This window comes from Podarcis filfolensis (assembly GCF_964270895.1).
Source record: "Podarcis filfolensis genome assembly, chromosome: 11".
NCBI classification, from domain to species: domain Eukaryota; kingdom Metazoa; phylum Chordata; class Lepidosauria; order Squamata; family Lacertidae; genus Podarcis; species Podarcis filfolensis.
Window position 1 is genome coordinate 16,378,456 of NC_139613.1, and position 14,025 is coordinate 16,392,480.

The window sequence follows — 14,025 nt, forward strand, 5'->3', positions numbered from 1 at the left end:
CAGATCTCGTGTAAAGCAGTGAAAGTCTATGTCTTCCGCACAAGAAAATAAAAGTAGAATGTACAGGCAGCATTCTAACCCTGTGTCACTTAGCATTCCGGCCAACGAATGTATTTCTTTCCAAATTATCTTATCCAGCTTTGTGATTCCACTTTTGTGCTGATGAGACTCTAAAAATTTCACTAATTACTACTGTTTTAGCATTTACCAAGGAATAAGAAGAAGCCAATGGCCAAACAAAGCACAGAAGTAATATGAACTCTGGCTAGAGGGCTGACTCACCACTTAAGTAAGATGGGCAAACCAAAGATCAAGACAAGGATGTCTTGGATATGGGATACCCGAGATCAGATCCCATCTCTACCAAGCACTTATTGTGGGCTTTAACCAAGCCACCATCATGCAACTTGGAAGTATAAAGTAGAAGAGTGGCTTGCTTTGCAGAGTAATGGTAGACACTCCGCAGGGCAAAACTGCAGTCCTACGCACAACTGCTCAGAAGTACGAACTCAGGCTTACTCCACAGTAAATGGGTAGAGAAACAGACTTCCAATGTGCTACACTACTGAGTAATGTAATAGTCATTGAAGGTGACAGGAGAGCATGTGACTTTTTGGTAATTGCCAGAAAGGCGGTGTGAAAAGCAGTTTGCAAGTGGGTGTTAAGGTTTGGGGTCCACTACCTTTGCTTGCAGGGACGCGGGTGGCGCTGTGGGTTAAACCACTGAGCCTAGGACTTGCCAATCAGGTCGGCGGTTCGAATCCCCGCGATGGGGTGAGCTCCCGTTGCTCGGTCCCTGCTCCTGCCCACCTAGCAGTTCGAAAGCACGTCAAAGTGCAAGTAGATAAATAGGTGGGAAGGTAAACGGCGTTTCCGTGCGCTGCTCTGGTTCGCCAGAAGCAGCTTAGTCATGCTGGCCACATGACCCAGAAGCTGTACGCCAGCGCCCTCGGCCAATAAAGTGAGATAAGCGCTGCAACCCCAGAGTCAGCCACAACTGGACCTCATGGTCAGGGGTCCCTTTAACTTTGCTTGCTGCATTCCATCTAAGCCCATAGATTTTTATACAGTGGTGCCTCGCAAGACGAAATTAATTCATTCCGCGAGTCTTTTCGTCTTGCGCGGTTTTTCGTCTTGCGAAGCACGGTCCGTCGCAACTGCACCTCTTCAAGCGGCTTTAAGAAAAAAGGAAACAAACTCGCAAAACGTTTTCGTCTTGCGAAGCAAGACCATAGGGAAAATCGTCTTGCAAAGCAACTCAAAAACCGAAAAACTCTTTCGTCTTGCGAGTTTTTCGTCTTCCGAGGCATTCGCCTTGCGAGGTACCACTGTATAAACAATCATTAAAAGGCATCATAAGCCTCCGCCATAATGAACCGGCACCTACCACAGTATCAGCGAACAGTATCAAAGAGTTTTTCAAGGCACTCCCCACGCCCTCGTTTTCTATGGGAGATATCTAATATTAGTCAGTGTGGACCAACTGAAGCCAAATGACTTAAGTAACTCCAAGTATGACTTACCTGGGATATCACCCTTGGAATTCTTCTGAAATAATGGTCAAGCTTTAAATGCAAGCATCTCATATTCTGAAATAATAATAAAATCCAGTTTCCTTGCTGGGGATTAATTTTACATTTTTATTTGTAAGAAAAGGCATTTGCACATGTTATGAAAAACACTTGTCTTTAGATAATTACAGTATATTAAAAAGAGACTAAAGGATTGCAACATCCTGATAGTTAGCTTACAGAACATTCAATTAATTTTGATATGCTTGTTTTGACATTCAACCACAACAAAATGACTCAGCAAACTGCAAACGCAAAATCAAAGAGGTAAAACCAGATTGGCATAACTCCAATCCTTCACTTGCATCATTAATTAAAATAATAAAATTACTTAACCACATTACAATTCAATCATATTCTTATAGCAAATGCTAACATAAAGGAAGCTACTTTTTGTGTGCTCCATTTGTCATTCTTTGTAAGCATAAAATCTTGAGGAGGTAAAAACTGATGAATGCCCACATCCCTTAAACACCCAAGGCTCTCTTGTACGGAGAGAATAATGTCCTCTTTTTCCTCTACTCCACAGGCACATCGTTTTGAAAATAACAGTACCTGCTTTCTGGAATAAGCTTACTGAAGAAAGCAATGGAGATTTTTAATCCTTGCATTGTGAGTAAAAATCTTTTAAGGCATTTCTGAAAATACTTTCAGGGTGTAATTTTTAAGGAAGCACAGTTCTGTTCCCCCCCCCCCCAAAAGAAGTCTATTTATTCTTTACACAGCTGGAAAATCTGCCTCGACTTGGCATTAATAATTCTTCATGCAATCAATACACAGACCAACATACCCCCCCCCCAATTCGCAGGACACTGGGACAAGCAGATCCTTTATTTGCAATAGTGTGATTCTCAGTGCCAGCACTGCATGAAGATCCACATGGATCAGTGTACATCTTTTCTGGCTAGTGCTTCATTTCTCACAGCTTAAATGTATGGCTCTCAAGGGGCATTGGCAGGAAGGGAGGAAATGAGCTTCTTCCAAGCCTAGCTAGCTGCACGATACTGTGAATTTCACTATCGTTCAAAGCATCCTCTTGAAAAGAAAATGAAAAGCATAATTTGAAACACGTCTCCCTGCTAAGAATACTGCACAAGTTGGGATAAAAATATAACCTGCCAGTGTGTGGGACTCTTTTGATTTGTGAAGTTACTATAAGTTGGATTTTGGCTTATTGAATTCAATTACTTTAAGAGAATGGAGCTGTGAAATTTCTTCCTTGGAAAAGCCATAGTCCAGGAGGATATCTTCAGTGTGCTCTCCTATAAACGGATCCCTTTTGGAAGAAGGAGTAGCTGGGGTCCGAGAAAGAAGTGGAGCCGGTCGAGGACTTATCTCCTCCTGGTCATTTTTAAGAAAAGAACCACGTTCTTTGTTGTGCGGATGTGAGGCAGCAGCATCAAAAGCCAAGACTGGTGTCACACAAGCATCCACGTCATCAAAGATTTCACACCATTCTGCTTGGGTCTTCTTTGAAAATAAATCTGCAAACATGTTCTTCATTGCAGGCCAGTCAGAGAAACTCATCTGACCAGGGAGATTAGAATCATCTAGCCCCAGACCTGAAGAGATAAAAATAAAATAAAATGGGTCAATTTAATTCCCAGAGATTTGCCAAAAGTTGTATTTATTACTAACAACCAGGAACAGTATAAAGGCCAAAGGTTAAAGAGATGGCTACAGGATATGTCTAAGACAGGTTATAGCTACACACCTCATGTTTACAGTTAAACACGCATATCCCAGGGTTGTGCACATGCACAAACTTACTTAAGAACCATTATCTTGACAGTGCGTCTCAAACCAGAGAAGGAACACTAGGTTGTTTCAGCCACGCAGTCTACCTGAACATCTTGGTTCATCCACATATCACTGTGTTCCTCTGGGAAACTGCAGATGCTATCCACCAGAAATGAGCTCTGCTATTTCAAAAGTGTAACCGTGCGAGTCTACAGCAGCAGAAACAGAGAGCCTTGTGGCATCTTAGAAATGAATTCATTAATTGTGTCATGAATGCTTGTAGGCCAAATTCAATGTTATTAGCTTCAAGATAATACAGTAGATAAATCTGACTCTGGCCAATGAATGCTTATGCCACAAGAATTCTGATACTGTCTGTGTGATCACTTATTTAGAGATGTAGCTGCTGCTCTGCACACAGAAGGTCCTAGGTTCATTACTCAGCAACTCCAGTAAAAAGGATCACATAGGAAAAGACTGGGAAGACCCGTCCTAGAGACCGTAGACAGCTGCTACCAGTAAGAACAGGCAAGACAGAATAGGCTAAGCTAGATGGGCCATTGATTTGACTCAGCAGAAAGCAACTTACTCTATTCTACACAAACTACTATATCCAAGGATAAAAGGCAAAGCAAGAGACCCTAACTTGGCAGTGTTTGCTGACTTTCTTTTAACCTTCGTACTCCAATTCAACCCTTGGAACGTGTTAACAAATCAGTTTAGGGACTCAGTTATACGGCTCCAAATAAAACATTTAAAATGTGTTGTAAAGTGCAATATACAAATGTGACATTAGATGGCGACAGCGAGCTATGCAAAATTCAATGTATTTTTCAAAAAAAATTAAAAAAGCATTTTCACAGCGGTTTTTATGTGTGTAGATTTCACCTAGGAGTTCTTTATCTCAAACATAACTAGTTGGAAGAGTACAGGAAATGTTTTACAGTAGCTGTATCGAATCAGCAGCAGTATTTTTTTTAAATATCCCCAAGAAGAGAATTCATTAGGATTCTATTCTGAATTTTCCCTTACAGAAATGAGAACACAACATCAATAGCCAAAAGATATATATGACAGAGAGAGAACTATAGCAGCAAGAGAAGAGGGTTAGAGAAAACAGGCACTTATTGGGCTTCAAACTTTGGCTTTTGCCTCTGTGCAAATTTCAAACATGCCCTATTGGTTCTCATTTTTCAGGCAACAATCCATATGGTTAATAGAAGGGTATGCTATAGGTTTTGCACAGCTGTCCTCCTACAGCAAGTATGGAGTCTCTGGAAGGAAAAGGAACCTACTCTACAATAAAACTTCAGGGTACATTTCCATACCAATCAATTTTACTGCTTTACTGAACAGAAAACAAGCCATTAACAGGAAATGATATCCATGGATATATATTATAGCCCAGGAAATTACTGAAACCCAAGGCACTAGTTTTTTATATGTGGATATTAAAGTTGAGAGCTTTAATGTTCTTAATTCATTTTATTAGCTTTGAATAGGATAACATGCCCTACATGAAGCTATATAAATACGATTATTCAATTATTCCATTATGCAGCTATTGACTATGGAATCTTCAGCAGCTATTGTTTTATTGTTGCTGGCGCCATGATTGCATTGTTATGTTACTATGCTTTTATACTGATTTGATACCACATTGGAAATCTTTTTTCAATGGAAAGGTGAGACATAAAATTTTAAGTAAGTAAATCAAATATTAGTGATCATGTCTCTTCCCACCCTTGCCTTCAACTTGTAGTCAATAGCAACTTCATATTTTTTTTTAAAGATTTCAACACTTCTGTGCAATCCAAAAATATTACAAAGGAAAATATTGTGTTATGCCAAGTCTCTTGGCTTCAGATTAAAACAATTATTAGAAAAGTTTGTCCTATGCCTACTATACTGAGTAATATACCCAGTTACTAAAAGGAACAGCAGCCTCATTCAAGACTAAAAATACATAACAGTTCCATGATAAAAGGAATGATGAATGGAAGTTGAGTGTCAAAGGGATAAGACAAATGAGATGGGATGACCAAGCATTCCAATTTAGCATTAGACTTGGGAGAGAGAGGAAATGGGGCACCAGACGCTGGAATACTGATGTAAACTATCAGTTTTTGTTATGAACGCAAACATCCTGGAGTAATGCTAGCCCCAGATCTAAATGTGTATTTTAGTAAGAATCAATGCCAATTTGTGACAGATGGAACTCGCATTAGATCTACATTGTTTCCTTTTAAGAGCATTTTTCATCTGTGTGGTATGGTGCGCTGGATATTAATATCTGTAATATAAATCCTCAAACTGAGTCAGTATGACTGCCTACTCTAGTAGAAATCTGGTACTGTTTCCTTCCAAAGGAGTGTGCATGCTGATGAACTCATTTCAGTGCGGCATATTGGGCTTCTCCCAGTCCATATTCTCTGCTCAGCTGCCAATCCTTGTAAACTCACAAAAAAAGCTTAGACCTTTATGAAGATAGAAACCAATTGAGAACTTCACTGTAAGGTTACAGATAGGTAGCCGTGTTGGTCTGCCATAGTCAAAACAAAAAAAAATAAATTCCTTCCAGTAGCACCTTAAAGACCAACTAAGTTAGTTCTTGGTATGAGCTTTCGTGTGCATGCAATAATCTGTGTATCTGAAGAAGTGTGCATGCACACGAAAGCTCATACCAAGAACTAACTTAGTTGGTCTTTAAGGTGCTACTGGAAGGAAAAAAAATTTTTTGTTTTCACTGTAAGGGTTGTACCCATTAGCAAATATTCTCTGTGTGCACACTGTAGCAAATGACTTGTCACTTTGCTCTGTCAGCAAATCTGGTTTTGCAAGACGGTTGAACACTTGCTGAGCTGATGCAACAAATAGGTTAATCACTGATGAAATAAAGCTAGATAAAGCTCTCACCTGAAATAATAGAAACTTAACCAAAGTAGTTCAACAGATTCAAAAAAAACATTCTAGGGCTTGAAGCTGAACTAACAGTGCTCCAATAAATTCACTACGTGGCCTTTGGAAAATCTTAAGTCTTTCAAGCCCCAAGTAGTTCCATTAGAACAAGGACTTCTGGCTGCACAATGGAACTTGCCCTCCCTCTCCTATCACCTCACCCACCCCAAAATCTGCGCTGGATTTCCCTCCAACACTCCGGAGCAGATTTGGGGAGGGTGTGGAGGCACACAGGGAGAGGAGATGGAGGCAAAGATATGATGCACAAACAGAAATCCTTGTGCTAACAGAGCTACTTCATTGGCTATAATGCTTGGTTCTTCCATCTGTAAAATGGGAATATTTGTTGTACAGACAATGGAGATAAAGCTTCAAATTACTTTGCATCTTTTAGTGCTACAGTACTACTAATTTTTGCATATTTGCTCAAAACAGATGGTACCCCAAAACTTCCTCCTTTAAAACCACACCTCTTGTAGATTAACTTACCACTGATGAACTGCTTATAGAATTGTGGTTCAAGAGCACCAACAGCCATGAATTTCCCATCTTTAGTCTTATAGGTTTCATAAAAAGGGGCACCACTGTCCAGGAGGTTCTCCCCACGAGATCTGTTCCAAAGGCCAATGCTCTGTGATTTCCACAGAAAAGAGCTCAGGTACGCTGTGCCTTCTACCTTAAAGACAAACATTTTTTTTAAAAAAAAATATTTTAATGTTTTGTGGAAAAAATATTAGTAAGAGTGAAAATATTTTTCTGCTAGGTATTCTGACTGAGGTAATATCACTCTAAGCTGACAGAAAACCAAAACACCTCTTATTAGTTTTTAAATTGCTGCCCACTGTTTGGTAATATTAATTCTAGTCTCACTAGATAGTCCAAAAATATGTTTCCTACTTTGGATGTCACTAAATCCTTGGCCTTGGCAAATGCTTCAATGCAGGGATGGGGTGAGGAACCTGTGGTCCTCTGGGTGTGGCTGGCCTACAACTCCCATCATTCCTGACTGTTGGCCATGCTGGCTAGGGGTGGTGGGAATTTGAGTCCAGCAACACTGGCAAAGCCACAAGTTTCCCAACCCTGTAGTTTATAACTGCAGAAAGCAGAGTCTCTCCCCCCCCCCGCCACGCCCCATTTTTATTAACTTTCCAATTTTACATTTTAAAATAAACATTTCCGAAAGCAGAGTCTTGCTCTTGGAGCTTTGCTGAGCACAGGGCTGGGACAGCCCCTTGCACTACAGTTCCCAGGCGCCCAACAACCAGCTGTCCGATGCTTGGGAAGCACTACACAAGGAACTTCGACAAGAGGGTAGTCCCATTCATCTATCAGATTTGGTTTATGGGGTGGGGCCAGATAATGATTTGGTCTACTAACCCAAAAAGGTTCCATAGCCCTGATTTAAGGCATTATTTGAGGTTTTTTCCAGATTAGCTTTGATTGGTTTTTTAATTGTTTAACAATTTGCTCGTTTTAACATTAGATTGTTTTGCAATGCTAGCAGTACATTTATTGTTTTTATCTTTCAGCTGGTTTGGTCCAGTTTTGATATTTAGAAATAAAAAAAATAAAATCAGCCCAAGTTTATGTTACAGACACGAAGTGATGTCTTATTTCCTTCAGAGCAGAATGCCTGTGAATATTCTGTGCTACCTGTTTCATTCTCCCAGTTCTTAGAATGCCTTGGATGGTCTACAATCTACAGCATCATCTGGAACCAGAAGCTTTATCATCACTACCCAAACTTCCCTAGTGTGGGTTCAGGCTGGACAGCCAATAAGATTCAGACTCAGTTGTCAGTCAAACAGGACATCTATTAAAGGATCACAATGTGTTCCAACTTATGAGGAATGGGGTATGTTTAAAGAGGAGACTGAGAGGAGATATGATAGGCAACTTCAAAAATCTAAAGGGCTGTCACACGGAAGATGAAACAAGCTTGTTTTCTATTGCTCCGGAACAGAGCTTTCCAAACTTTTCATGTTGGTAACACGCTTTTTAGACACACAGCATTTTGTGACACAGTAATTCAGTTTTACTAGCAAACCGGAGGTTAAACTAACCCCTTTCCAGCGTCGGGAGGAGCACAGGGAATGTTTACGTGACACACCTACACACTGCAGCCGACACACTAACGTGTCCCGGCACACAGTTTGGAAAGCTCTGCAGTCTGGAGGGTAGGACCCAAACCAATGGATTCAAGTTAATAGAAAGAAGATTCTGACTAAACATCAGGAAGAACTTTCTGGTCGTCAGAGCTGTTCAACAGTAGAACAAACTTCCTTAGAAGGTGGTGGACTCTCCTTCACTTGAATTTTTGGATGGATCTATCACGGATGCTTTAGTTGATATTCTTTCATTGGAGGGGGTTGGATTAGATGAACCCCTCCCAATTCTATGATTCTGTGACTTACTCTCACTATGTGGATGAAGCAAGTGGAACCCTGATAGCTAAAAATACACCTCTATTTCTACCCAAAAAAACATAGTGATGTAGCACAGAAATACAAGATGGTTCGAGTAGGGATTTTTTGAAATAGCAAAGTTGCAAAACAGGATCATCTGCTCTTCCTTTCCCCTCTCCCCCCTCCTGCTCATTGTATGTTCAACAGCCTTCCTTAGGCAATAAGAATGTCGTAAGCATGTGGGAGGTGAACTGCTAGAAGTTATATAATCTTGTCAAGGATGCCTGATGATCATCTTATGCAGATCCCACATTCCAACCAGTCCAGAGTTGCTCACAAACACATTTCTGATTCTGAAATTCATTAATAACTTCATAGTTTCAATTCCCCCCTCCCCACCCACACAAATACATTACAATGTATATATTCTTTTTAATATGTAAAATATTTGAAATTAAATTATTGCACAGTCTTATATATCCCTCTGGATACGGAATCTTCAGCTTACGGCCACGGCAAACCCAGAAGTGTATACTTCCGGGTTTCGTCATGAGCACAAGGGCAGAAGCGCTCAATCGCGCCACGCGTGTGGACATAAGCACGCCTCTATTTACATAATTTCTGGGGTGCAGACGGACCCCTGGGAACGAATTAAGTTTGTATCCGGAAGGTCCACTGTAGTTCCAATTTTAAAAATCTGTTTTGGATAATTATTGACCAACTCTGTTCATGGATGAACATGCCTGCCATTCCTCTCATTACTTCTTTTCCTCCTCTACCTTGAAAACATCTGTGTGAATTAAAGGGCTGAGCCCCATATATCCAGCCACAGCTATATAATATGATGTGTTTATTTATTATTTAATGTAAAACATTTTAAGGCTGCTGTTCTGGGTAATTCTTGTCTAAAGCTGCATACAGCAATAAACCAAAAGAAAAGAAAGATCAACAATACAAATAACATAAAATCCAAACTCCTCAGGATCACATATCTAATGGCAGGGCAGCTTGCTTAGATACAGAAATGTTTGTAGCTGCCAAAATATATGCAATATGATGATGTGTTAAAGAAGATACAAACATCAGCACCCGGGATTATTCACTTTTTCTACATTTGTGGAAGCTTCCATGCCCTTTGCCCCATTGAGAAATTAGCAAACAAAGATTAATGTTGAGCAAGTGCCAGAAAGAGCATTTCAGATGGAATTAGAACTGCTAGCTTCTATCCACAGCACTCTATTGTAGTTATGTTACCTACAGAAGTACCTGTAATGAAAGCATGAGCAGAGACCCAGCTGTTGAATAAATATGAATTACGGTAATCTGATGCTAAAATAATTTGATGCAACAATAAATCAAGAGAAGAGATAACCAAGTAATTAGCTAGATTTAACAAAGGAAATCCCCTTATCCAGCTGATCTGGGTTTGCTTATCTCACCCAGAGAATCTGACGGCTGTGTTCAAAGGGGGTGCAAGTCATACACACAACAGAGCAATAAGAACTGGATCAAAAAGGGGTTTTGTGGACTGATGTGTTGGTCTTAAAGTACATACAGTTCCACATGCCCTATCTTTAACAGTCTGTAACTTGTTTTGTTTTCTTTAACTTACCATACTTGCATCAATGACTTGCCCTTTGCCGGATTTTGTACGTTCATAGAGTGCCATAATGATGCCCATTGCACACATAACACCACCACCAGCAAAATCAGCCAGAAGATTGATAGGAGCATAAGGATTTTCATCTTTTCTGCCAAGTTTTGACAAAACACCTATATACAATAATAGATATACACAAAATAATAATGAAATCAGTTTCCCCAGTTATGAAAGCCATATGAATGTCTTCTAAACACAGGGATGTATAGTCATCAATTTTCTAACAATCTCCAATTATGTTCTTAAGCTGTTGAATGCATTGTACTGGGGTGGAGGCTTTGCAAAGAGACATCTGGGGCAAATGCTTGCCAGGTCTTCAAGATGGTTTTTAGCAACAAAGACCTGTATAAGCCTTTCAGTGAAAAGAGGTGGGGATTATAACTAAGTCCCTTGCATTGAAAGACCCACTGAGGAATTCCTAATATAGAAACGTTTTCTCTGATTGATAAATAACTATGGTTTGCTTTCTAATCAATAAGTTTCAAGTATTTTTTCAGTAAATAATATTATTTCCATGATAGCATTATTACTATATTTCACATAATCTACTGAAATATACCATTGCTGTTCAGCAGTGCAATCCAATGAAAGTTTACTTGGGAATAAGTCCCCCTGTGTTCAATAGGATATATTCCCAGGTAAGTGTGGACTGGAGCCCAAACCATCTTCAGGTCAGGAAGAGTTAACAACCATTTCATTCATTTATTAATTTAGGTAATTTATATACCACTTATTATTTCAAAGAAATATCTAAGTATCACAAGTATCACATTATAAAAGTATCACAAGTAAACTTGCACAGAAATTACTGTGAATCTCAAAACAGTTGGACTCTGCAGCATAGTCTATAGGTATGCTCTTCCCAGCAAAACAAAAGTAAAACACCCTAAAGGCTGATGTTGAACTGTAGCCTTGGTTTACTATTCAAATAAAAATAAATGATTGACCAAATGCAAAAAAATGAACATTAATGAATTACAACCAGGCACGTCTGCATAATAATAATTTTATTTGTACCCCAACCACCCATTTGTACCCTAGGTAAAGGGTAAAGGGACCCCTGACCATTAGGTCCAGTCGTGACTGACTCTGGGGTTGCGGCACTCATCTCGCTTTATTGGCCAAGGGAGCCGGCGTACAGTTTCCGGGTCATGTGGCCAGCATGACTAAGCCGCTTCTGGCGAACCAAAGCAGCGCACGGAAATGCCTATTTATCTACTTGCACTTCGACGTGCTTTGAACTGCTAGGTTGGCAGGAGCAGGGACCGAGCAACAAAATTTGTACCCTACAGCCTCCTAATTAATGCTAACTATATTAACCACAAATCTCTTTCAAGCTAATTATTATTTAATATAAGGTTGCTGCTTTTTTAAAAAAAGAAATTAAGTCACACAATGTACCTGACACAGCCAAGTAGTTGATATCATGACCTGCCAACTTGGCATATTTTCCCAACTGTCCAAATCCCGTCAGCCTAGCATAGATGAGTTTGGGATTGTCCTGGAGGACGATATCTGGGCCAAGACCAAGTTTTTCCATGACACCTGAACAAGAAGATAAAATAAGTCAACTCTACTTAAAAAAATAAGCAGATCAACATATGTGAATGTATAAATAGTATTATACAGAGTGTGAAGGTACACACATATTGAATATGAAGGCAGAATTGTTACATGATAATTTTTGAGTAGCCTGTTCCATTTTCTGATCTCTCTTTAATGGAATATTCTGTATGGCTAGTTTGTGTTTTCAAATTTTTGGGAAAATGGGAATTTTTGGGAATGGTGCCTCCTCCCCACCAGGGCAGAAGAGGTGAGTCTACATCAGGAACAAGTGGGGGATAAAGATCTACATTGGGATCCACTGCCCCTTGGATCCTGCCACCTGAGGTAGTCACCTCACCTTGCTTTATGGGTGGGCCAGCTCTGCTCTACTCCAGTGAGCAACCCGTGTCAGTGCAGATAAAAATGCAGTATTTAATTAACACCTGAAACATAAACACAGAAGATTCACCTCTGTGAATGGGGGGTGGGAGGAAGGAAAATGCACCATGACATTTTCCATTTGTGAAAGTAGTTGCTTGTGATTGTTCAAATGTGTCTGTGCTAAGTATTACACTGCTCCTGCGAGCAAAACCACACACATCCTGCAGCTGAGTCTCAAATCCAAACTGTGGGCGCAGATAATAAAATTAACTTGAGCAGCTACTTTTTTTAAAAAAAGCGCACATTCTTTTTTAATGGGTTTAATTTTTTTAAAAACTACCTTCCACGTATTGAACTGCAAACAGGTACAAAAATGCCCACCTCGCACTTTACACAGCTATTTATTCTGTCTGCTTGCTGTTGTTTTTTTATCTACAAGCCATATCGATAAACACCTACATTTAGGGGGTGCGTGTGAAATTTTGCCGTGGGAAGGCAGAGAAGCGTCGCCACAGGCGGGGATGCGTGTGAGGGGTGGGGGGGAAGAGACAAAAGGCAACAACTATTTGCGAATAGCTGTCAGGACAAAAATACCTCCGCTTGCCCTCCCCCCCCCCCCTACGACAAGCAAGAGTAACCGCGGCCCCGCCAGAAGGTCACTGGACTACAACTCCCACAATCCTTGAGCGTCGGCCAGGCTTAGCTGGGGCGGCTGGGAGATGGAGTCCAACCCGCGCCCACCCAGTTTTTGGGGTGCACCCTCTTGAGGCTGCCTCATCCCCACCTCGCTACCAACACTTCACGTCCTACTGCGAAGCGGCAACTGCCTCCCGCCCCACAGCCTTCGCCCTACTGCGAGGGGAGACACCAACACCCCCCCCCCACATTTCCCCGCTGGCCCTTCGCGCCCCCCAAGCGGTTCGGCACCTGGTCTGAAGGGCTCGATGAGCACGTCCGCCTTCTGGCAGAGCCGCCTCAGCGTCTCGGCGCCCCGGGGCTGCTTCAGGTCGAGCGCCAGGGAGCGCTTGCCGCGGCCCTGCACGTCCGACGACACGGCCGCGCGGGGAGAGCGGTCCACCCGCACCACCTCCGCCCCGAAGTCGGCCAGGATGAGGCCGCAGAGAGGCGCCGGCGCCAGGCCTGCCATTTCCAGCACCCTCACTCCGCGCAGCGCCATGGCCGAGCCGAGAGAAAAGGAGGCAGGCAGCCTCTCCCTCAGCTCAGGCCCCAGCCGAGTCGGATTTGGCGCCTCCTCCTCGCCCTCAGGAGGGCTGAGCTCCCGGTGGCGGTTCCGAAGGTTAATCCGGCCGGGGCCTGCAGCAAGCCGAGGATACGATCCTGTGCGGCGGCCTTGCCAGGGAGCAAGCCCCCTTCAGCCCGGTGGGGCATCCTGTCAGAGTAAACGTGCTTTTAGTGGGGCCCAGTCCAGAAGTGAGCGTGATTGAAAGGCATTGTCAAGCTGCGGCCCTGTGTGTACCCTGAAGAGGAAGGCCCCATGGAGTAAAGCGAGGCCTTATTATTGCTACATGTTTGTTTATATATCCCCACCTTTTTTCCTCAATCAAGGTGGCTTTCACGCAAAAACAAGAACAGCTAAAAACTTAAGGTGGGGAAACGTCACTAAAAACCAATTAAGCATGGATAGAAGTAAAGCTATACAGTGGTACCTCGGGTTACAGACGCTTCAGGTTACAGACTCCGCCAACCCAGAAATAGTGCTTTAGGTTAAGAACTTTGATTCAGGATGAGAACAGAAATCGGGCTC

At 41.8% G+C, this 14,025-nt stretch overlaps 1 protein-coding gene across 1 annotated transcript; it reads right to left on the reverse strand.

Moving 5' to 3' along the window:
• Window positions 1-1,620: 1,620 nt before the first annotated feature.
• AMACR (alpha-methylacyl-CoA racemase) lies at window positions 1,621-13,964 on the reverse strand. The gene is made up of 5 exons (XM_083575838.1): window positions 13,188-13,964; window positions 11,736-11,879; window positions 10,287-10,447; window positions 6,759-6,945; window positions 1,621-3,133 (listed from the first exon to the last, which is right to left on the reverse strand). The coding sequence occupies exons 1-5, from the start codon at window positions 13,435-13,437 to the stop codon at window positions 2,724-2,726; spliced, it is 1,152 nt and encodes a 383-aa protein (XP_083431964.1). The 5' UTR covers window positions 13,438-13,964; the 3' UTR covers window positions 1,621-2,723.
• Between the last annotated feature and the right edge of the window lie 61 nt (window positions 13,965-14,025).